General features: G+C 40.3%; 1 protein-coding gene across 8 annotated transcripts; it reads left to right on the forward strand.

The window, feature by feature from the left end:
- Positions 1 to 880: 880 nt before the first annotated feature.
- On the forward strand, positions 881 to 22,287 carry ZNF207 (zinc finger protein 207). Of its 8 annotated transcripts, none has more exons than XM_041409564.1 (14): positions 881 to 1,073; positions 2,482 to 2,608; positions 3,050 to 3,188; positions 3,729 to 3,896; positions 4,572 to 4,647; positions 5,146 to 5,193; positions 7,037 to 7,107; positions 8,153 to 8,313; positions 9,105 to 9,197; positions 10,400 to 10,642; positions 11,312 to 11,474; positions 11,634 to 11,817; positions 12,039 to 12,118; positions 16,218 to 22,287. In XM_041409564.1, the coding sequence occupies exons 1-12, from the start codon at positions 1,033 to 1,035 to the stop codon at positions 11,792 to 11,794; spliced, it is 1,491 nt and encodes a 496-aa protein (XP_041265498.1). In that variant the 5' UTR covers positions 881 to 1,032; the 3' UTR covers positions 11,795 to 11,817; positions 12,039 to 12,118; positions 16,218 to 22,287. The 8 variants fall into 8 exon arrangements, with proteins under 8 accessions (XP_041265498.1, XP_041265494.1, XP_041265493.1 ...); XM_041409560.1 differs by lacking the exon at positions 9,105 to 9,197 and having other exon boundaries at positions 882 to 1,073; positions 7,037 to 7,137; positions 16,218 to 19,806; positions 21,178 to 22,287; XM_041409559.1 differs by lacking the exon at positions 9,105 to 9,197 and having other exon boundaries at positions 882 to 1,073; positions 7,037 to 7,137.
- Positions 22,288 to 23,016: the final 729 nt, after the last annotated feature.

Consider the following 23,016-nt stretch of genomic DNA (forward strand, 5'->3'; position numbering starts at 1 on the left):
AGATCATCCAATCCAACTCCCCTGCCAAGGCAGGGTCACCTGGAGCAGGTGACACGGGAGCACATCCAGGTGGGGTTGGAATGTCTCCAGAGAGGGAGACTCCACAATCTCCGTTTGCAGACAAGCCCCGTAGGGAGCAGTTGTGACCCCCAGCTGCAGCAGGGCCACTGCCAAGGGTCGGGCATGGCTGACGGCTGCACTTGATGGTCTTACAGGTCATCTCCAACCCCACTGATTCTCTTCTAAGCACCTGGTGGGCCTGTGGTGAGCTGGAGAGCCATGGGGGTAACACAGACACCCACCCTGATGGACTGTCACTGTAACAGCGGGACAGCCTCTGTACCCTGTACAGGTACAGATAGCTGAACACATTTAAGTCAGTTTTATTGTGTTCTTGCACCCAGCAACACAGGCACAGCCAGCACCAGAACACTGCACAGAGCAGCCAGCTTCTTGCCCAGTAGCATTTAGTGGGGAAAACACAGTTTCTCTGTGACATTAAACACGAAGACAAGCAACAGTTTAGATTAGGAGAAAACTCGTTGCTCTGAGAGTGCTTGAGGCCCTGGAACAGGTTGTCCAGAGAAGTTGTGGTGCCCCATCCATGGAAGTGTTCAACGTCAGGCTGGACAAGTCTTCGACCAGCCTGGTCTAGTGGAAGGTGTCCCTGCCCATGGCAGAGGGGTGGAACGAGATGGGCTTTAAGGCCCCTCCCAGCCCAAACCACTCCGTGACTGTTTCTGTGACAGGCTCAGGTGCCTCAGGCACAGCACTCACAGCCCCGACTGGGCAAAATGGCGGCGGCGCCGTGAGGCGTCACGGGACAGCCCGGTGGGGGCGGCCGCGAGCGCGTCACGTGGGCGTTCCCCCCTGCTGGCGCGGGGTGTTCTGGGAGTTCGGAGGCCGCAGCGGCGCCTGAGGGAGCTCGGCCGCCATTTTGTGCCTCTCGTTCGGTCCGGGGCGGCCGCGCGGGCGCTGCGGCTCTGAGGGAGCGCTCGGCTCTTCTGCTCTGTAGATCGGGGTGACGCCGCCATGGGCCGTAAGAAGAAGAAGCAGCTGAAGCCTTGGTGCTGGTATCCTTCTGTGTGGGACGCGGCGGATGCAGAGAGCTGGGTGGGGGAGGGTAGCGGCGCGGCCTGGCGCGGTCGGGGCTCGGTCCCGTTTCTTTTCGTCTCGTCTCGAGATGGGGCTCGGCCCTTCTCCCCACGCTCCTCACGGTTTGTTTCGGTGCTTGGCCGTGTTCCAGCCCCGTGCCCCTCGGGATGGGGCCCGGCCCGTGCCCTTCCTTTGCTCCCCACCCGCACGGCCTCAGGCCTGCTCCCCTCGCCGAGGCCGCGGCCTCCCGCCCGATCCCTAAAGCAGGGACAGCGGGAAATGGAGAAGGGTCTTTATTCCTTGCGAGGAAGGATGTTAAAGGCAGAAAATCTCGCTACTGATAAATACATTTTTTCACGGAATGAGGTGGGATGTAGTTAAAAAAGAAATTTTTTTAAGCTTTTTTTTTTTTCTTTGTGACGGGGGGAGCTTTCAATTTGTAATTGCTGCATCATGATCAGGTTTAAATTTTCAGTATCCAGAAATACTGGTGGATTTTTATTTGATCGCTCCTTCAGAATGTACTCACTGTTGTGGAGTGATTATAAATTTGCCTTCTCTGTTACGTTTCTGTCTTCTAGAATTGTTTAATAAAGAAATTTAAAAGGTGCTCCGAGGTAAATTACCATTTTGCTTTGGAAGGCATCTGTGATTGTTTTAGACATTAATTTATTTCACGTTTGGTTGGAAACAGGGGACACATTGTGTTAGCCATGTTGACATTTTCTTAATAATAAGTAGCTAATGTGTATTTGTCTCACCTAGGAAAATGTGTGGAGTGTTTGCTGTAGTAGCAGTGCTGAGCCACAGAAAGGAAATGCAGTTTGCCTCTTGTGTTGTGTAGATGTCCACACAGTTCTTCGCTTAAAATATTTCTTTTTAAAAGCAGAGAATTCTTCCGTTAATACAGCAAATTATGCTGTGTCATAAAAATTGATAACTGGAAGAGGAAGGGAATTTTAAACTAAAACCTTTGTTCTCTTTTATGATTGTTAGTTACTGGTAATTGATTAAAGAGGCACTTCGGAGTGATTTGCATAATTTCTCTTTGCTGATTTCGAGCCTGTTTCTCCTTTAATGCTGTTGCAGTATTCATATCCCCGAAGGAAAATAGGTAGGACTTGAAAACCCTGAGTCAAACAGTGTGGAATCAGATGATGGTTCTGACTGTGTGCAGACACCTCCGCACTTCTGAACCTGTGTAAAGAGGGGTGTGCTGGACCGCATGAGGGCGTTTGTTTTCAGACGTCCATGAAATATTTGTCACCCTTTCAATGCTCTTGTGCCTTTCTTTTCCTTCAGAAAAATCACACTGGTGCTCATTACCTTAGTCCTATTTAAAAGGTCACTTCCAGTATTAAATGTTTCCTTAACAGTCTTCAATAGGTACTGTAATAGGGATTTTGATGATGAGAAAATCCTTATACAGCATCAAAAAGCAAAGCACTTTAAATGCCATATATGTCATAAGAAACTGTACACAGGACCTGGTTTAGCTATACACTGCATGCAGGTAAGGAGTTTTAGATTTACATGAGCTTTTCTTTACAGTATCTACAATTTAAGTGTCCTTAAGCAGGGGAGTTGGGAGCTTCCAGAGTCTGTAAAACTACTGAGAAAATGCAGCAGTGTCCTGTTTGCAGCACAGGACTCCTGCTGTGTCAGCAGTCAAATGGCTGCTGTGCAGCAGAGATCTTCCTCAGGAGTTTTGTAGGAGTGAAGGAGTTGTGCTGTCTCAGAAATATAAACTTTTATATAGTTTATATAAACTGGTTTTAGGGGTAGTAGTAATTACCAGAGATTAGGAGGCACAGATCAAGAAAATGCTTGGCCAGAGAGATCAGTCCCATTAAGGATGTTCCTTTTGTGTCTTCAAACTTCCTGAAGAACACAGAGAATTTACCCTGAAACGTGGTCAGCAGGATTTGGTTTGTTGTTTTGGTTTTTTTTTTAGGTACATAAAGAAACAATAGATGCTGTTCCAAATGCTATTCCCGGAAGAACAGACATTGAACTGGAAATCTATGGAATGGAAGGCATTCCAGAAAAAGACATGGAGGAGCGGAGGAGGTTACTTGAACAAAAAACTCAGGGTAAGCTGCAATGTGGCTGGTTGTCTGTTACTTCCCTGGTGTGTTCCTTACCCAGCTGTGGCACGCAGTGAGGGTGGATTTAATGCATTCTCTGACAGCAGCTCCAGGCATTTGCCAGCCACGTGGGAGGGATCTTTCCTTTCCTGTTCAGAAGCAGCTGCTCCCAGAGCAGCTACAGCACTTACCTAATGAATAGGGGCATGGTCATTTGTTTGTGAGGGTAAGGGGAGGAAAGGCTAGAGGTAAAACTGTCCTGATGATTCCCAAATGCTTACGTTTATTTGCTGTTCAAGCCTTTGGTTGAACTGCTTTGTTTTATGCAGGACAGCATGACACTGGTATGAGGGCAGATCCCTCTGCATGTTCAGGGTAATGGCAGTGTGAGTCGTGTTCCTTCCCTTTATTTGTGGCCGTAGGTTGGCTCACATAGCATTCTTTCGTTGTATTAATGTGACTTTTTGAACACTGGCAATGTTTGAATTTGGCTATTAGTTAATTTTATGGAGTATAATTTGACCATATGTGTCGTACTGTCTGCAGAGAGCCAGAAAAAGAAACAACAGGATGATTCTGATGAGTATGAAGATGATGAATCTGCAGCTTCAACTTCATTTCAACCCCAGCAAGTTCAGCCACAGCAGGGGTACATTCCCCCAATGGCACAGCCAGGTTTGCCTCCTGTGCCAGGTGCACCAGGGATGCCTCCAGGTGAGCGGGTGTGTTATGTTAGGTAGTTGCTGAAAAGCTCAGTAGAAGCATGAATTGCTGCTTGTATACTTGAGTAGTAATCTGCCCTTTTAACAGTGGGGTCACAGAATAGTTGTGGGAGGTGCAGATAAGTAGTTTGTTCATTTTCTTCCCCTGTTCTGTGCATGAGCACATCTTCCTTGGTGGACTAGATTCAGATACCTGTTGCTGGCATGTAGGCTGAAGGCATGTGGGAGTAAGACAGGACAGTGCTTCTAACAGAACTCTAGCAGTGATACTTGCTCGTAGTATTTATAACGGGGTTTTGGAAAACCTTTTTATAAAAAGGGCAAAGCTGCTCTGCATCTGGAGACTTCTGACACAGAACAGGCTGTTCATACACAGGCCACAGATACAGTGAGGAAAGAATTTTGATCAGTGAGTAAAGAATGGTCTCTTTTAATAAGGTCTTCTTTGGAGACCACTAAGAAAATTCCCAGTCTTGCAGGGCTGAGGGCAATCAATCAAAGTCAGATTTGCAGATAGTATTTATATTGAGCTGTTCGTAAGCAGTATTATTTTAAAACCCAATCTTTCAGAACTTGCTGTAAAGCATTTATCCAGTGTAAACTTATTAGATCACATTTGTTTGCAACTGTATGTTATCTGAGTTGTTGAAAATTTTTTTCTTTTAAGGTATACCCCCATTAATGGCAGGTGTTCCACCTATGATGCCTGGAATGCCTCCAGTTATGCCTGGAATGCCACCTGGGTGAGTAGCAAGAAAGATTTAATAATATTACATGTTCATACTGTGCATATTAAACTGTCACAGAAAAAGTAAAGCTAATTAAAAGAATGTACAATAGGGAATTGAGGACTCTGTAACTTAAATATTAAGACTAACCAAAGAACTGGATGGCTGTAAACCAACATGTAAAATATGGCCAAACTGGGTTAATGTATAAAGTATCTTACCTTTCTCCTGACTTCATAGTTATTAAGTAGTAATATGTTAATCTAAAATTTTGTTGTGTTGGTTTAGAGCCTTCTGTGAGCCACTATTCCCTTGTGTATTGCACATATATTGTGCATCTGGTTATCAGTCATCAACATAACAGGAAAAAAGTACTGGATAGCTTATATTTTTCTTGTATTTTGGGCAAAAGATGTTGGTTTTTATGCTTGTTATGGGGTTGACACCATACCCTATCACAATGTGTTTGGAAATTCACAGTTAGATTTTTGATTTTGTCATAAATTTTCACAGATTACATCAACAGAGAAAATACATGCAGTCATTTTGTGGTGGAAACATGTAAGCATCTCATTAATGTAATTCTAGGTACATTCATTATGCCATTTTATGTCATGTTTTTGATAACCTAGAAATTGTTTTACTGAAAACCTTTGAATATTGCCTAAGAATTTGGGGAAGTGTCTAATTAGGTTTTGTTACTGTATAATGCGTGAAGATTTTTATGTTTTTATCTAAATGAATATTACAAAACTGTATGTGAAATGCATTCTACAAAATATAAACCAAACAGACCCTTAGAGACTTAAAGCCTCCCTTGAGCCAGAGCTTGAACAGCTCCGTGTGCTTGATCCTTCACACTGCAGGACATTCTGCAGGAGCTCAGTTTAATCTAAGCTTTAAGTTAACTGAGGTGAAAGCTCATTGTCTTCTGAGATACAAATATTGATTTAACAGCCTTTGAATTTAAAAACCATATCATAGTCAAACATGGTGTGGGTGCTCATCAGAACTTTAGGTTTTCTGGGTGGAAACTCAACAGAACTTAATCAGGTTGTTGGACGCTTAGTCCTCATTAAATTCCCTGGTAACTTCAGGTGAATGTTATGTCACCTGTAAAAACACAAATTAATTTGCCAAAATTTCACTGCATTTCATTTTGGGCAGAGAGGGTGGTGTTGCATCATGCTTTTGTCTATTCTCATCTAAAATTTTGCTTACTTAACCTGATTAACTTTTGTTTAAAAGTGACCAAAGAATTAGGAGACACAAAGCAACTTAGCTGTTCGTGTGACCCCAGTTCTAGCACTGTGTGCAGTTTCTCAGAAGTCATTCTTCTGGAGCAGCAGGCAGTGAGCATCCAGCACTTGTTTTGATGTCTGCTGGGTGCCAAGGCTGACTTTGCCTTCTCCAGCCAAAAAAGGGACGATGGGTCTGTGTTCCCAGTCATTGCTGCTTCTGCAGTGGTTGTTCCCTGTGTAGCAGTGATAATGAGTGGAGAGCAGAAATCAGACTTGCCAGAAAGAATACTCACTTGTTCATGGGATTTGATCTGAAAACAGAAGTGGTGAAGGTGTCTTAACTGTCATACAAGCAGAAACTGCTTCTTAGTGGGGTTTTGGTTTGTACTGGAGTGCTGCAGATAAGCTTATCTTGCTCGTTAAAGTAATAAACGTTCCTTTATTCTGTTTCCCTAATCCGTTTTTGAATGTCTGCAAAAAATTAAGCAAAATTAAGCTGCTCTTGTTTGTTCCATGTAAAGGGCTCATACATACTCATTCAGGAAGAGAAACCAAATGGTTTCTTTTTAACGTGGAGAAAAAATGTGTTACAATGAGGATTTCTCATACTATAAAACCAAAATCCCACTTTTTCATTAGTGTATGGAGTGTTTTCTGTAATTGAAACTTCAGAATCTTTCTTGCCCTATGGTCTCTGCTCTGCTTTTGCCAGTATTTTTTGGATAGTTTACAGCCCTGGGTTATCTGCAGTCAGTGTCAGAGGGGAGTAGTAGCAGATGTACAGTTATTGTAGTGTGCTTGGAGCTAGCTGGTTTTCCTACATTCAGATTCTATGAATATACTGAGATCAGTTCTTGGAACATTCTGCTACAGCTTGTAGTCTTGGGAGAGACTTGAAGAGATACTAGTTCTGGAAATCTCATATTAGAGGAAGTGAGATCTTGAGAAATTAAAGTTCAAATAAGTGTTTGGGGGTTTGGGTGCTGGGTTATGTTTTGGTTTTATTGTTTTAGTTTTATTCTTGTGGAGTTGGTTTGGAATTGCCTCTCTTGAGAGCTTTTTGAAATTATTTACCATTATTTTTTATCTAATACAGGGATGTGCCAATTGTCTTAAAACTTCATCATGAGTGTTCATACCAGTGTTCATTTTCTTTTCAATAGGATGATGCCTATGGGTGGAATGATGCCTCCTGGGCCAGGAATCCCACCTCTTATGCCTGGTATGCCACCAGGTAGGTCAGGGTTGTCGAACTCGTACTATGGTGAGAGTTTAATTTTTTTTATTTATTTCCGCTAAGATTTAGAATTTATGTAAAGAACATAGAGACTTATGCCACCACCTTGATGTGGTTGGATTGCCACAGAAGCCACTCTTGTGCAGAGGTGGTTGATTTATGGCTTCTGGTTATTAATAATGATTTGACTTTTATACCATTGTTAAAGTAAAAAATAGAATACCGGGTTTTTGTGTTTATTGCATTTTCTCACACCGTTGTGTTGCCTGGTCTCTCTTCATCCCTTTTTAAAATTAATGTTATGGCTGCAGTTGGAAAACAGTAATGACTGAAAATGTGGGAAGTGGGGAATAGTTGGGTGATTTACCCAACCAGTGAGCCTGCAGTAAAGAAACTTAACTGACATTTTGGTCTCTTACTGTAGCTAGAAGAGATGTTTGTTGAGCTTGAGCAGCGCTTAAGTAGCCCTCAGTTTCCTGGGTGTTCCATCTGACCAGTAGCTGGTTTGCTTGATGGAACCCATGGGAGCTGTTAACTTCCCACTGATGACCCTCTCCTCGAGCTCCACGCACCAAATGCAGGTGTTGTGGTGACACTATAAAATGTCCCAGTCCACTTTACTGATGGCTCCAGCAAAGCTGGCAGTGGTTCGGTCGCAGTTCTGGTACTGTTCAGAAACAATTCCGGCTCAGATTTTGTAACAGTGTCATCCCTGCTCTTGGCAGCTTACCTGCAATGTGTCAGAAACAGTTACTGCATGAACTGTATTGGTTTATTGAGAGTATAAACTTCATTATTGCAGCTTTAGTAAAAAACAACTTAATCCAGCATTGCTCTGAAGTGTTTGAGGTTACTGCCTGTGCATGGTCATTGACTGGTGACTGCTGGCATTACCATTTGTCATGTTTTGTTTTACTGTTGCCTTAAAAATACATCTTGTAGTGAGAAACTTTGTTCTAAGGAACAGTGGGAGCAGGATTGTTTAAAGGAACATTCGTGCTTCCTGGAGCCTGATCCGCCGCCCATTGTTTGTGGTTTGTAGGGATGCCCCCTCCTGTTGGGCCTCGGCCTGGCATGCCTCCAATGACACAAGCACAGCCTGTTACAGCCCCGGGCATTCTGAACCGGCCTCCAGCTCCTGCTGCAGCAGCACCGACCCCACAACCTCCAGTTACTAAACCACTCTTCCCAAGCGCGGGGCAGGTAAGGTATCCCAGAGCCTGGAATCTCTCGTTACGTTCTTGGAAGTGCCACTCTGTCAGTAATGCCTGCTTATTACTGAGGAGGCCCAAGAGATGGCTGGTTCAGGTTTTTACTTGGGTTGATGTTTAATTCAGTGTAGTGCTTGAGTGAATTTTAAAGTATTCTTTTGTTATTTTAAAACAGCTGTGAAACCAGACAAGTTCTGTAAGCACTGGGGAAGAAAGGAGTAGGCAAAACACTCTTAAAGGCCTTTAAGTTTGTTGTCTGTAAGGGAACTTTGGGTGGGTGAAGAGATGTGTTAGCTACAGGAGTCTGATTGCATAGAACTCTCTCTAAAATTTCTGAGTTAAAAATCTTGTCATGACTTGTTCTCACTCATAATGGGCTCTCTACCGATAAATAGACAAATTTATTCTGTAGTCTTGTTAAGCTGGTTAAACATTGCCTGACTTAGGGGTTTTTTTTACTTCAAAAAGTTTAAGAGTAAGTCAGTGTAGTGAAAAGTTAATTTCAGTGTTTTGGGGGGGAAGTGGGGAATGGATAGTGGCTTGTGACCTCTTCCCTTTGAATGCACTTTTCCACGGGTCCTGGAGTTCTTACTTGCTTTCAAGTGTGTTGCAGAAGCCTTTGTAATGTATCGTTTGCATTTTGGCTCCTGCGGGGATGATACATGTTTACAGAAATACAGTCCTTTCATGAGAAAGGGCTTGGTATAAGAAATCCTTTCATCTGGATACTTTCCACCCATTTGTTTGGAGACTTTTCACTGTTTCCTTTCTTTTATGCTACAGATGGGGACACCTGTCACAAGCTCAAGTGCAGCTTCCTCCAATTCAGAAAGTCTCTCAGCATCTTCTAACGCTCTGTTTCCTAGCACAGCACAAGTACGCAGGAAGTCACAGTTTAAAACAAATTGCTTTGCAACTTAACCCTTTGGACCATTCACTAAAATCTAAAATTGACTAAACATCTTCAGATAATTTTTGTTATATTCCTGATTATGTTTAGCTGGTAAAACTGCAGAGTCCTTGATTATGAGTTGCATCTTACCAGAAATAAGCATGTCAAAGTGCCCAATTTTTCTTAGTGTGAAAGAATGAAACGTAACATCCTGGTTCTAAAGGGTTAAAAGAGCATGAAAGCAGTTAAATGCATTTTAGTGGGCAGTGGTTAGCTTGATGCATGGTGAAGGCTTTTTAGTTTATGTTGTTTAATATGTTACATCATTATGTAGGGAATTTTACATTTGCATTATGTGCAAAATGTTAATTTTTTTTTTTTAATTTTGGTTTTGACTGAGAGGTTCAAATAATTGTAAATATCCAGTGACTAGAAACAAAAGCATTCTCTCATAACTAAGGTTTGCTTTGGAGATTACTGTGTCTTCAGAGACAGCTTTGCAAAATGGACTTTTACAGGGTTTTTGTAATGGAAGAGTAGGAGAGATGAAATGTTGGAATCTCTAGTGGACCTCTTACCTGCTTCCATTGATTCTTCATTCACAAATAAGATTAAAGTTCTGTAGATAGACATAGTACTTTGTGAAAATACTGCATTATGTTTACAGAGAGAACACTTAAAGCCCTGACGCAATAGAGCTTTCTTAAATATTTGATTAAAACGGTTCTTAAATACCTAATTTTAATGAATACTAGAACTTTGAGCTGTACTCTAAACTAATGGTTGATGAACTATGTTAATTTAGTGAGAGACTAATGAATTTATGCTTAGAGGCTCCTAAAAAAATAGTGAATCAGGAAAGATTTACACATTTGCCAAAATCAGTGTTTGAGATAAAATAGTAGGGTGTTTTTTAATTTGTTGTTCCTTTGTTGTGGTGGCTTTTGACCTGCAGATTTTAGACTTTCCTGTGTGTGTGTATATGTGTACATACCGGGGTTTATTTTGTCTTGGTTTCAGTTGCTCTAGTATGCAGTAAGGCTGAACTTTACTTTTGTCAAGCTTTTTATAGTTCTATATCTTACTGGAATGTTTCAGAGGTGTAACAGTCATCATTTAAGTTTTCTTAAATGAAAACTTTTCTTTATTTGAGAAATAAATATTGCCCTGTGTGTGTGTTTCACAGGCTGCAGCAGCTGTGCCAGGGCCGGTGGGTACTGATTTCAAACCTTTGAATTCTACACCCGCGACAACAACGGAACCCCCCAAACCGACATTCCCGGCTTACACGCAGTCTACAGCCTCGACCACTAGCACGACAAACAGCACTGCAGCTAAACCTGCTACATCTATCACAAGTAAGCCTGCTACACTCACAACAACCAGTGCAACCAGTAAGTTGATCCATCCAGATGAGGATATATCACTGGTAAGTTAACATGTTTTCATTGTCTTACTGAAAAATGCTGTTTGTGATGATATGGCAGGTTGAATGGAATGTCATCTGTGCTCTGCATTATGTATATTTTAGTAATGGTGAGAGTGCAAACCGTGCAGAACAAATGTAACTGAGAGAACTTCTTTAATTGCAGAGTGATGACTGGCATATTGGCAGTGATCTTGCTGCAGTCTAAGCCTTAGCTTTGGTGGTGATGGGAAATCTCTCAATCCAAAATACAATTTGGACTTTCACTGCATGTGTCTTAAACTTCAAATTAACTAGGACTGGGTAATAAGTGTAGAACAAAAGACTGAACGTTTTGAAGTTGTTCTGATGCTATTACAGCAGTTAGAAATACGGAATTTATGGATAAAACAAACGAACATTACATTTGTGTTTTTAAGAGAAAAATACTTTATTCAGCTGGGGGAAAGGGAGGATTTGGGTTCCATGCAGAATGCTTGAATTGGTCTGTATTAAGGAAGAAAGTCTGCAGAAAGGGGGGGGGGCAAATCCTACTGCTGCTGCATAATGTTAGTAGTAGCCTTTGAATTTGCAAGGTAAAACAGTTTAGTAATCTACTTTGTTTCACCTCTATTTACTTTGCTTTTGGTGAGTTTTAACACGATGTGTTGTGATTGTCTGTTCTGGTTTTAGGAAGAGAGAAGGGCACAGCTGCCTAAATACCAGCGCAATCTTCCTCGACCAGGCCAGGCTGCCCTGGGTAATCCACCGGTTGGACCAATTGGAGGTATGATGCCACCACAGCCAGGAATTCCTCCACAACAACAAGGAATGAGACCTCCCATGCCACCTCATGGTAATCATAAATTTCCTAGCTTCTTGGTTTTGGAAAGATTTGTGAAGTTGCCTATGCTGGCAGGGAGGGGTGAAGCTTTTCACAAAATGCACTTCTCACTATTAAAGAAAAAAAACAACTTAAAAATTATTCTTTGCATCTTAACTATTCTGTTCATAGGTCAGTATGGTGCACATCACCAGGGCATGCCAGGATATCTTCCTGGAGCCATGCCTCCATACGGTCAGGGACCTCCGATGGTGCCCCCGTACCAGAGTGGACCTCCTCGCCCTCCGATGGGAATGAGACCGCCTGTAATGTCGCAAGGTGGCCGCTACTGACGCTCCTACTCACGCTCTAATAGGTTTGGAGATTAAACCTTTTCTCATCTTGTGCTGTTAATATAGCCGAGCTTCCGTCAATTAAGGCTTCATTGTGACTTTTAAAAAAATAAGTATCTTCCCACATGCAAGGAGCTATTGGACATTCTTATTTTACATGGGAAAAATTATTTGGAATAATAACAGGAACTTTTCCTGATGTTGCAATTTATACTGTATGGCTTCTTTTTCATGTTTCATCTAGGTTTTTAGAAGTGAAGTATAGTAAATATGGTTCGTTAAATTGTGAAGGCGCTGGAATTACATGAACATACCACCTTAAAGGCAAGTTCTGTAACGTTACGTTGCTATTTGTGAAACGATGCCTTCACAGCACTTCAGGTGCTGTTGGACTTCATGTCCCCAACATAGTTTGGTGAGGGCTGTAACTGTTCCCAACTGCTTGTACATTAAAGTCTGAACTTGTAACAATATTTAATGTATTTAGAGTTCTCCTGTTCCAGGGTTTAAGTAAACTGACCCACTAAGGTCATGTGACTTTTCTGTACTGTTATAAACTTCATTGTAATAAAAGAGGAGAAAAATTTATATGCCTTTTTATTCATGACCAGCTGTGGACAACTGCCTGAAAGGTTTGTACAGATGCATGCCGTGGTAGCCGTTGGTGTAATGAACACAGTTACTGGTGCTGTTTTGATAAAGTCTGAATTCCTTGTTCTAAAAAGTCACTCCTTAGCTGTACATCTGAGTAGACAAAGACCTGTACACTTATTAACTGACTCCTCAAAACTGAGGCTGCAGGAGGCACATCCTAACTCTTGGCTGTAACTTCTCTTAATGCATATGTTTCTTTATTTGTGCTTTCTTGTCCTCAATAAATTTTAAATGATTTCTAGTCCTGGCACTTGCTTGTAGGATGTGGAAGTGCTCTGAGATACATCCCAGTGCCAGGGTGTGTCCCATTAGTTCACTCTGCAACTGCCACTTTAATGTGCAAGTGGAGGTGAATTTTAGGATCCTTTTAGGTGAAGATTTCTAGAAGCTTAGGTGCATGGCACATGGGTGAGTGACTTCCAGTTAATGTATTGAAGTTGACCTGCAAAAGAGAAATAGTAGCTTAACCCTCTTAATGCATAGAAGATGCAAAGCAGGCAAGAGTGATATGTTATATGCCATGTTTTTACTTTAAATGTTCAGAATTGCGTGTTTTGGCAGTCTCTGAAAGGTGAACCATCTGTAACCATCTGTTGTGTGCTATGATCAGATGTTGCCTGAGTTTTCTTGAGCCATTCAGTGAAAGTTTCTGGAGTGAGGGACCTTTTTATCAAAGAGAGGTCTTCCCTCTATGAATTAGTCATTTCTCTGTTTGTAAGAGTAGAGTGACAAGTTCCTGTTATGGTTGTAATTAAGTCTGACATCATGTGAGTTATCCTGTGTTAGACTTCTGATGAGAATGTAGAGGGAGACTTTTTGAAGGGGGGGGAAGTGAGAGCCTCTCTGGCTTCTTCTCTATAGGGAAAAAAAAAGTGGTGGATTTTTCATTTGCAGGTCAACTTTAAATACATGTTCCAGCCTCAAGCCTTATCTGCAGTTTAATTAATGGGGATGTCTCTTCTTTAGGGTGGGGTAGAAGGATCATCAGCCTTTTTGTGTCATTATATTCATACATGTTTTTGTAGATGGTCGAAGTTTTTCACTTAATACTGAGCCTTATGGCTCTGTTTCTTGGAAGTCTTGGGGTTTTGTAGCTGCACTAAAGCACTTCATGTGGCTTTATTCTGTACTGTCTCTTAAAAGTGCAAAAATAACAGTACAGCTAAAATAATACATTGTCTTAGCTTCTGACCTGTGGTCACAGAACGTCCCAAAAGCACCAGAGCATCCAGTGCAGTTTAGGTACAGCTGAATGGCCTTAGTTTAACCATGAAGAATTGCCAGGCACTTTTTTCTGAAGTGTTCAGTTTTAAGACCATAAGTCCAAGCCTCTGTTGAGAAGCAGTTCTCTGATCACTGGTATCTACCGACCACCTGTCAGGTGTGCAGTATTTGGCTTGCAAATGTGCTGAGTGGGCCTTGATGTCAAATCTTTTGTTAGCTCTTCATCTTGCTTTAGACATAAGTCTAACAGATAAAACTTGTTTTGCTGAGGCAACGCTTTTATACTCTGGTTTTCTTCTGTTTACCTAATTGGGATAATTACGAAACTTTGAAGAGTTTTTTATGGGTCTTATATTTGTCCTTTTTATAATATTACACATAAATTCATACATTATAAAGTGATCTTAACTACTTGTAAAACTATAAAACTTCTTGCTTTTCCTGAAGATCATATTGCTGCTTTAAGGATGCTTTGCCTTTCTGCCCCAGTCAAGTAAATTTCTTCTCTCTTTGGTGTCTTTCTGTAATTTTCCTTATGTTGTCTCCAGATCCCTACTTTTCCTGGGATAAAACCTTATTGCATGCACTGTTTACTTGGCATATTCTGCAAGATGTATTAGACAAGTTTCACTCTTTTAAACAGTGAATGTCTCATTCTGATAATGGTACCATTTTGTAGCTAATACTGCATAGACTTCAAGCTTGAATGCATTTTAAAAATAATCTTTCCTTAGTAGTGATGTTATGGAAACGCCTTGAGTAAGTACTGCCACATGTATTTCATTGGTACTTGCATACAAGCAGGTGAACAATTTTTCTGTGATTTTCACGTGGATACTTCATTTCCTGCTCCTGTCATTCCTGTGCAATAAGAGCTGTGATGTGGCTGCCCTCAGTCTTCAGTTACTTTTGCCTCTTGTGTGATTCTTCTGTGAACAGGCAGATGTGTCGGTGCCTGCGTTGTCTGTTGGTCCCTGCCTTCATTTCTTTGAATACTGCTTCTTAATGTTCAGAGAGTTGGATTTATGGTGCATTTACCCAAAAACAGTAAAACTACTTTGAATGTAATAGTTGCTTGTATAAAGACAAAGACTTGGTTTACAGTACCAAGTGTAATCAACATAGCTCTGCCAGCAAAACCCCTGATGTAATGCAGCCATGAAAACAGGGTTTTGCTTTAGTTAATCCTTTCTTGGAAAGAGGTTGCAAAAGCCTTTATGATTACAGAAAGGCATATCCTGTGTAACCCTTGCAGGACCCTAGTGATGTAATTACATAGGCAGAAGCTTTGTTTTTTAATTGTTGCCTAAATTTGCCACGGCAGATCTTGCAATAAAATTCACTCTTGCAAGTGCATTTTGACCAGTCTTGAAATTGCAATATAATGCAAATGTTGAATACAAAGGATTAGGCTACAAGAAAATTTCAGACGCAGGTGAGAAAATAGGTTTAAAAAAAAACATGCCAGAATTTATTGCATCTAGGATGTAGAAGGTTCTCAGTTATTTTATGCATGGTCTCAATATCATAATAAGCAGCTGATCTTTAGGGCAAAATGGATGAGACTGGCATGAAAGAACCTTAAAAAGTGGGTTAGTTTTTAGAAGTCTTTATATGACTCTTCCATACAGCCATTAGAATAGCCTTCTGCCATTGGTAAAGTTGCATTAAATAAAATACTATTTAGCTGGCATATGTAGGCTGAAAATTTCTTCTGAAGTTTGGATTACTTCCCCCCCACCCCCAGATGATATTTTAGGTGCTGATAATAAATTTGAGGCTGGGCTGTTTGTCTAATAACAGTGGATAACTATTCCTCGCTCTGTGCATGCATGGGACAGTGTAAACAAGCTTCTAGAAACACACTCAGCTGCATCTGCCTTCTGTAGTTTCTGCCAGTATTTTAGGCTGTGGAGCTCTTGAGCAGTACTGACACAGAACTGGTTAACTTACTGTCTTAAAACGTGGATGAAATTGAATGGATAGATAGCCTACAGTTACTTCATAGGAATGAAATAATTCTGGATACAAAATGAAAACAAAAATACCAAGATTACTTCAGTTTTATGAACAGCAAGAAGGTCGTTACCACCTTCAGTTAAATTGAGACTGATAAACTAGTCCATGAGCTGGGGCCACAATTAAAAATGGTAATTAATGACACTTCTTAGTAAATGTCTTAATAATTGTACTGGTCTAGTTTCTACATGAACACTAAGACAAGGGTGAACATTTTCAGTGGCTGGTGGAATCTTTAACTCAACTTTTCATGAACTAGTACAACAAATACTATCAGTTATGGGAAAAATGCCCCAAGACAACTGACTGATGTTCCATTGATCAAGATACAAAGCAAAACAAGCTGTCCAATTCAGAAATAGCTACCAGCTACAAAAAATACTGTTTGGACCTAACAAAAGAGGTGCTATAGCAGTCATTTTCTTTTGTTTGCTTGATCACTGGAATTTTGTTAATTTTTAATGCATGTCTTTCACTTAATTGGGTCATGTTTTTTCTAAAATTCAAATTTTTCTTCTTCCTATAGCCCTGCCATAGGACAGGCTGAGGCAGAGTCTCAGTGTTGCCCTGTTCAGTCTGAGGCAAGTGGGATTTATTTTATTCATTCTGGGGGCTTTCACAGCTTTATGGCTGTTGGATATTTATGTCCCCAAACTTGCAGCAAGTTTGGTGAAGGCCCCTAAATTTATTTTAATATAGGTTTTTTTATTCTCTTTTGGTAGATGGGCTCTAATATTTATCTTTTTATTATGGCTGTGTTTTTTAAGAGTCTTAAGGGGAGGGAACCTGTTTTAAGATGTGTGGGTACTTTTTCTCTTAATGGAATTTCCTTCAAGGCTGCTCAGGTAGTCCTTAAGACACTGCCCCTCCCCATCTTTCCCTGCATTGCGTTTGTGCTGTATTTGTTTTTGGGTTTGGTAGTGTTCCTTTTGTGTAGTCTCTGAATTAGTGGCATGAAATACCAATTATTGTTTTCTCTTCTGAGGATAGGTATCTACTGAAAAGCTTAAAATAGATTTGAACTAGTAAGTTAATTGCTACAAAAATTTGTAGCCCCAATTACAGAATAGAGTTTCTTTGAAGAAGGTTAAGATGTTAATACTGCTGTGTTTGTAAGCTGCACCTCAACAAATATTAATGTAGAGCCCTGCGAAGAAATAGAGATCAGATCCAAGTTGATAACAGAGAGTGAGAAATCAAAGCTGCAGATTTTTCAGCTTGCCAGTTGCAGGGAGAACCTTTTCCTCAATCTCTTTTTCCTCAGTTCAGGGAGAACTTTTTCCTCCATCTCAAATATGTCAAATTTGAGGATGTTTTGACTATTGCATCAATAGTAAGAGTTGAAAAACTTTTCTTTTAAACCTTGAGAGATTCTGTTGCATGTTCAAAATTAGCTTTATTTGAAGTTCCTTCTTTCACGTGGTGCCTAGCAAAATTTTCTACCCTTTGTGAAGAAAAAGGTGTTCATTCTGCTGCAGATCCATTGTTTGTGAATGCTTGAGGTTGCTTAAAGAAAGCTTCAGAACAGCAGGTTTTACCTAAGGAGGTCTTGCAGCATACCAGCAGTGAAATAGTAAATAAACAAATGTGGGAGTCTGGTTTGACCTTTTTTTTTTTAAGTTTATTTTTAATAAAATAATTAATTTTTAATAAAAATTAATAAAAATATTATATATTTTTCAGGTTTGTGGTGAGGCTTTTTTATGAGCATAGTTGTTCTTCAAGATTTTGCTTAATGATGACCCCTAATGGGATTTCAAGTAATTTTAATTCAAGGAGAGAGTTGTAATTAACTTAGAGTGTATTGCACATTGCTGTTGTACCCTTCTTTGTTTGTACTCTGCCCTTTGCATTTTTCCTGTAGAAGGCCCCCCCCAAAATCCCTGTCTGACTGGAAAATTGACATGTCCATGTTAACTGTTTCAGAATGGTTATTGAGCATGGTCTTGCTTTGCTAATTCTCATTGTGGTGCTCCCCCTGATAACAGTGAAGATGAGAACAAGTCTTCAAGATAAACTACTACAACCAGTACTTCTTTCACTTGCTTAATTTATAGGATCATTTGGCTTAATTCTTTTTTCCCTAGAATGTCTAACGAAAGTGTTTAATTCAAAATAATACATTGTGGGGCTTGTATTTGTTGCTCAAAGTATCTTAATCTCTTAGAGTCTCAAAATAAAAATGCCTCTTTATTTTGAGGGATGAAGTATGGTTCTTAGTTACATTCCAGTATTGCAGCTCTCATTGCAGCAGTTTGTGTACCACAAAGTTGGACATCTTGCTGTTAGTGAAATTTTTTTACTACAGTTGATGGTATTTCAGTGACATGAATTTTATAGATGTTAACAAAATGTGGTCTTGCAGTTCAGGTTTTTTAAGCTTAAGTAGGGGCACATAACTTTTTTAAAGGAGCAGGAGTTACTGATACTCTGCTAAATTGGGTAAATTTGTACCTGATCTGTTAAACAAGAAAAGTAACTTGATGTGGTAAATAAAGTACATATCACATATGAGGACCTTTTTAAAAAATCTGTATGCTTGCAACCAAAATAATCAGACCAGGGAAACAGTGGTAGTGACTGGGTTCTGTAAGAATGCAGCTGCCAGTGACTGCTGTTCTGTCTGTCATGGTTGGGCTAGGTTGGAAGTAGTTCAGAGGAAAGAAGGTTTTGGGACAGCCATTTAAGGGATCAAGAGGAATCAAAGTGTAAATTGTAATGTATATAAAAGTTCTTTCTGAAGTTCTGAAAAACACTTGGTGAGAGGTTTCTGGCACACTGTAAGCAGCAACATAGTGCAGTGTTGATTGCCAGAGCACAGATTCCCAGTAAGGCTGTGTTAAAGCAAATGCAGTTTTACTGCAGCCTTGTGCAGGTGTGGCTGAGGGGGCTGAGCGCTGGAGCCTGCTGCTCTGGCAGCCAGCCATATCCTGTCCTGAACCACAGGATCCAGGGTGTTATCCTCAAGCTGTTTGTTCCTGGCATCCTGCTGAGTCAGTTTTGACTGTCCCTGATGTGAACAATTTTCAGGCTTGGTACTTACATACCTGGGCACTGTTGTGAATAGTGAGGCCCTTGTATCTTCTGAACAAGTTTACAATAACCTCCTAAATTCTTGCAGGCTTTCTCCCAGTGGGGACAGTCAGCAACACTGCTGTTTTAATGGCAGTGAATTTGACTGCTGCAGAAATACTGTCTTGAACTTACTGACCTTAAGGTTTTTCGTTCTTGAGGGTATAAAGAAGTGAAAGAGTTTTGAAAAAATAGTAGAATTTTAATGCCAGTACCATCTTAACTAAAAGCAAAGAAGCACATGACATTGAGAACTTGAAAGCTTCCTTATAAATTCTCGTGTTAGCAGTTAGTGTGTCTCTCTGGCAGCTGACTGCCTTATACAAAGTTCAAGCTTCTGACATCTTAAACTTTTTTCCCTTAAGTTTTCTCTTAAATCTCTACCATATTCAGAAAGGAGGCATGGGTTGTAGAATTTCAGTTTCTGCTGCTCATAGTAGCCAATATGTAGAACTGATTTTTGCTAACAGCAATTTTAATTGCCTGAAATGAATGCTGTACAGCCAAAGAAAACTTTCACCATCTCCCAACTTAGGAAGTTATGTAATGCTTTGAGATGAAGATGTCACGCAGAGCTTTTTTTCTTTTCTCATTTTTTCACTGACTTACTTGCACTGAATTCTCTAGCTTCTTTCTTATAAATTTAAGTGGGAAAAAATACATTTTCCTCTTTCACTTGTAAAGTCGAGAATAAGAAAACACACTTTAAGACTTTAATGAAGGAACCTGGCAATGTAAGTATTTTAATTTCCTTTATGTTTTCAGTAGGCTGCAGGTGACCTTGTTACACTTATGGGTTATGTATGAAAAACCAGAAGGACAAATTGAAAGTAGTTTCATAGTTGCCTTTACTTCACATGCTTTTCTTAAGCAACAAATTGCAGTAATTGAAGTTTGGCAGCTTTTTTTTTTAATGAAAAAACTAAATTATGGGTAAAACACCTTGGTTTAATACAATTTGTGTTTCTGTTAACTAGCAGCAGAATTTCAGCATTTGCTACTTACTGGTAGAGAAGAAAAATTCCACAGAACTGCCAGTACAGGTTAGTTTAATCTGTAAGTACCTGATGTTACTATTTGAAATAATTTGTTCAAATGATACCATTTAAATACCTGAGGGGAATTTTGGTCTCTGAAATGTGATTGTTACCTACTACTGATTCCAGTAGTGAGTGAACAGACTAGACTTTTTTGGAAGATCTATAATGGATTTAACTATGCTTGTGGACAGGTAAAAAATACCTGCAAGCACCTTTAAGGAAAATTTAATACAGAATCTTGACAAGCAGCCTTTGATGTTGCTGAAGAATGTGAAAATCTGAAGTCAAAATCACTATGGTAACATGCCAGTTATTAATGAGGCTGGTTTTTACCAACAAACCAGCAGGATCCTGTGTTTGTTGTGTTGGGGATTAAGCATTTCTGTTTCTAAGAATCAATAGCAGTTTGTAATCTTTCCATTTTCTTTAGCTATTGCTAATTACCCTTTCTTACCCACAGATTTTTACTTTGTTAGGCTGGTAAGCCAGGAGCTTGTTCTTCTGTGCTTTTTTAATTGCTTTTGTTAGTTCATTTCAGCACTTCAGAGGCTACCTACAAACATGGTTTTGTCCAACTGTTTTATCTTACATCAGAGTTACTGCTCTGCCTCTATTTTAATTCTGCCCTATTTCATATTCCCAGAAATTCTGGTATTTTATTTCTATTGTATGGAATGTTTTATACCCTAAAATAGGAAAGATTCTTTGTGACTGAATAAAAGATGCAGCTTTCTCTGGAATGGCTGCACACACTTAGTTCTGTTTAGACTTTGTATATCTCATCTCTGCATATCAGTAGAAGAGATGAAAACTTTTTCTGTGCTGTAGCACGAAGTGGAGATCCACAGCTGGATGAGCTGTAAGATAAGATTGTGCTTTAATTCACTTTTGAGGCCATGATGTCCCACTCTGAATTTGAGAGGCTTTTAACATCACTGGTGGGTAATTACTTAGTCAGCACTGGGAAGGTCGTGGTTATGTGGTAGCTGAACAGACACTTCAGTTTTGCCAGCTCATCTGAAGGGTCTACAGTGGGTTTATGAGTGACTTGTCACTTCCAGCAGAATTGCTTGGTTTAGGGTTCTGAAATCTTAAACGGTGCTGCAGAACTCATCATAAAAACATGCACAGTTTCAAGGCAATTGTATCTTCCCAGGTTTTAGAATAGTTACTCTTGCAGCCCATTGCCTGCCATCTTCTCTACATCAGTTCTTGGTAATTTACACTAAATTGCTTTGTCTTCAAAATGAGCTACAGGCAAATTTCTCACCAATGTTGCATAGGTTTTTCTTCCTAAAAGGGGGGAAAAAAGGGAAGTCATACATTAATATTTACAATTTAGCTTTATCTCTCTTTGCTTAATCTTCATTGCAGGTATACAAGAATAAAAGGGATGCCTTGTTGTGAGGCCATTACCCTGTCAGCAGAATGTGTCTGTATTTCTTACACCATCTGTGGTTGACCCTAGCTGATGCTAGCATTAATGCAATGCTCAGTACTAAGCTGGAGTGAGTAAATGCTTTTGGCTGCTCAGTTACCTTATCATGTCCTGGTGTTGGCACTGGCTGGATGCAGACCTGCACTACTTGTCCACTGGCCTGGCAGTCAATGGGGTTAACTAAAGGGCAGAGTGTGTTCCATAGTGTCTTAACAAAAAAAAGTGCGTTTCTCCAGGATAGATCGTAGTAGAACTCTGGTAGAAAGACATCTCTTTGTGAAACTTTAAATGGCAGTTACTTACGGCACTTTGTGGTAGAATAAAGTTCATTTTCTTTTGAGATAGGACCAAAACAAGACTGGGTATTTGAGCTTTGATTACCAGGTAAACAGTGTTAAAATTGTAGCTCAACTTCTGACACACCATTAGAGCAGCTGTCCATTGTAAAGTGGTTCAGCAGTCTTCCCTCCCAGTTCTAGTACTGTGTATTTGGAACAGTTTGTAATTTCCCACTATTTCCTTAGACTCCTTGCTGACTCCCAATTGCCCTTTTAGAGTTTCTGGTCACTGTGCAGTAAATTCAAAATGAGCAAAGCTGGTTTTAGTACCTTCGTAAAGGACCTTTAATTAAGCACATGAGTGAATAGTGTCCCCTCTCGGTAGCAGTGTGGCCACAGAAGTGTGTTGTGAAGGGGTTTTCTCTGTAACTTGATACTGCTTTTGTATTAAGTGGTATGAAAGGGCTGGGATTACTGATCTTTTTCAAAAGACAGGTGGTGGCAAAATACTGATGTTGAATTTAATTCAAGAAAGTGAAAGACTGGTAAGTATGTGCATCACTTTAATGCATGCAAATAATAGTAACAATAACAAGCTTAATTTTGTAGCATTCAGTTTACAAAGAAGATAAAATACGGAGCTGACATCATTTGCATCCACTGGGAACCCTCTCTGAACTGTTCTTCAAGAATGGGTCATTGCACATACAGCCATCTGTAATGTGTGACATTTTGTAACAGTCTCTGATTAAACAGAAGTGAACCACTGTTTCTGTGTATTTTTTTTTCTCTTCTTGAAAACCTATTTAAATTATTGTTGCAACAGATGTTATCGTGAGAGTAACTTGGTACCAGTTTTTGATTCTCTGTAAGCTGCAGAGACTCATTTGTGTGAGCTCTGACTTGGAGACAAACAAATGAATCCTAACTTCTTAACCTGTAACTTCCTTTTGCTGTTGATCTGCTGTCCTGCTGCTAAGCAGACTATAAAAAGCTATTGAAGTTGAAAGGGTCGGAATATGGAGGAAAAGTTTCTAACTGTTTTCATAAAAGTTGGTGGCATGGGCGTGCTGGGAGGTGCTCTGTTCTAAACCCTTTTTGAGCAGAGAGATGAGGTAGCTTGGGAAATGGCACTTCCTGTGTCACTGGATGAGACTGGATTACTGTGCTAGGCTGGGCTTATTTAGCTACCACTGTTCACTCATAGGTTAATTTCTGAGAGGTGGTAAAGGCAAGATAAACATATTTTTCTGCTATGGCATGACCAGTTGAAGGCATTTTGAATTGCCTGTGTGTGACAGGGAGGAGGTGCAGTAGAGGACCCTTCAAGGGAACAGTGCTGCTGTGCAGAAGGTCTTAATGGCCATTTGTCCTCTGGCTCTTTCAACTCCAGGAAATCTGAGAGGCATTTGGGAGCTGCTTTGTAGTAAGAGCCAGTTAGAGCAAGGACAGTTGTGTGTTGCCTGGCAGGTTAAAGCCCTCCCAGTGTGAACATGA

Source organism: Onychostruthus taczanowskii, unplaced genomic scaffold (genome assembly GCF_017590055.1).
Source record: "Onychostruthus taczanowskii isolate IOZ18803 unplaced genomic scaffold, ASM1759005v1 scaffold30, whole genome shotgun sequence".
Lineage (NCBI taxonomy): Eukaryota > Metazoa > Chordata > Aves > Passeriformes > Passeridae > Onychostruthus > Onychostruthus taczanowskii.

Excerpts from the sequence above, each read along its gene's own strand:
- ZNF207 (XM_041409564.1), top strand. The coding sequence starts at position 1,033 with ATGGGCCGTAAGAAGAAGAAGCAGCTGAAGCCTTGGTGCTG. Across the intron at positions 3,189-3,728 it reads ACTTGAACAAAAAACTCAGG|AGAGCCAGAAAAAGAAACAA; the intron begins GTAAGCTGCAAT and ends TACTGTCTGCAG. Across the intron at positions 9,198-10,399 it reads TGTTTCCTAGCACAGCACAA|GCTGCAGCAGCTGTGCCAGG; the intron begins GTACGCAGGAAG and ends TGTGTTTCACAG.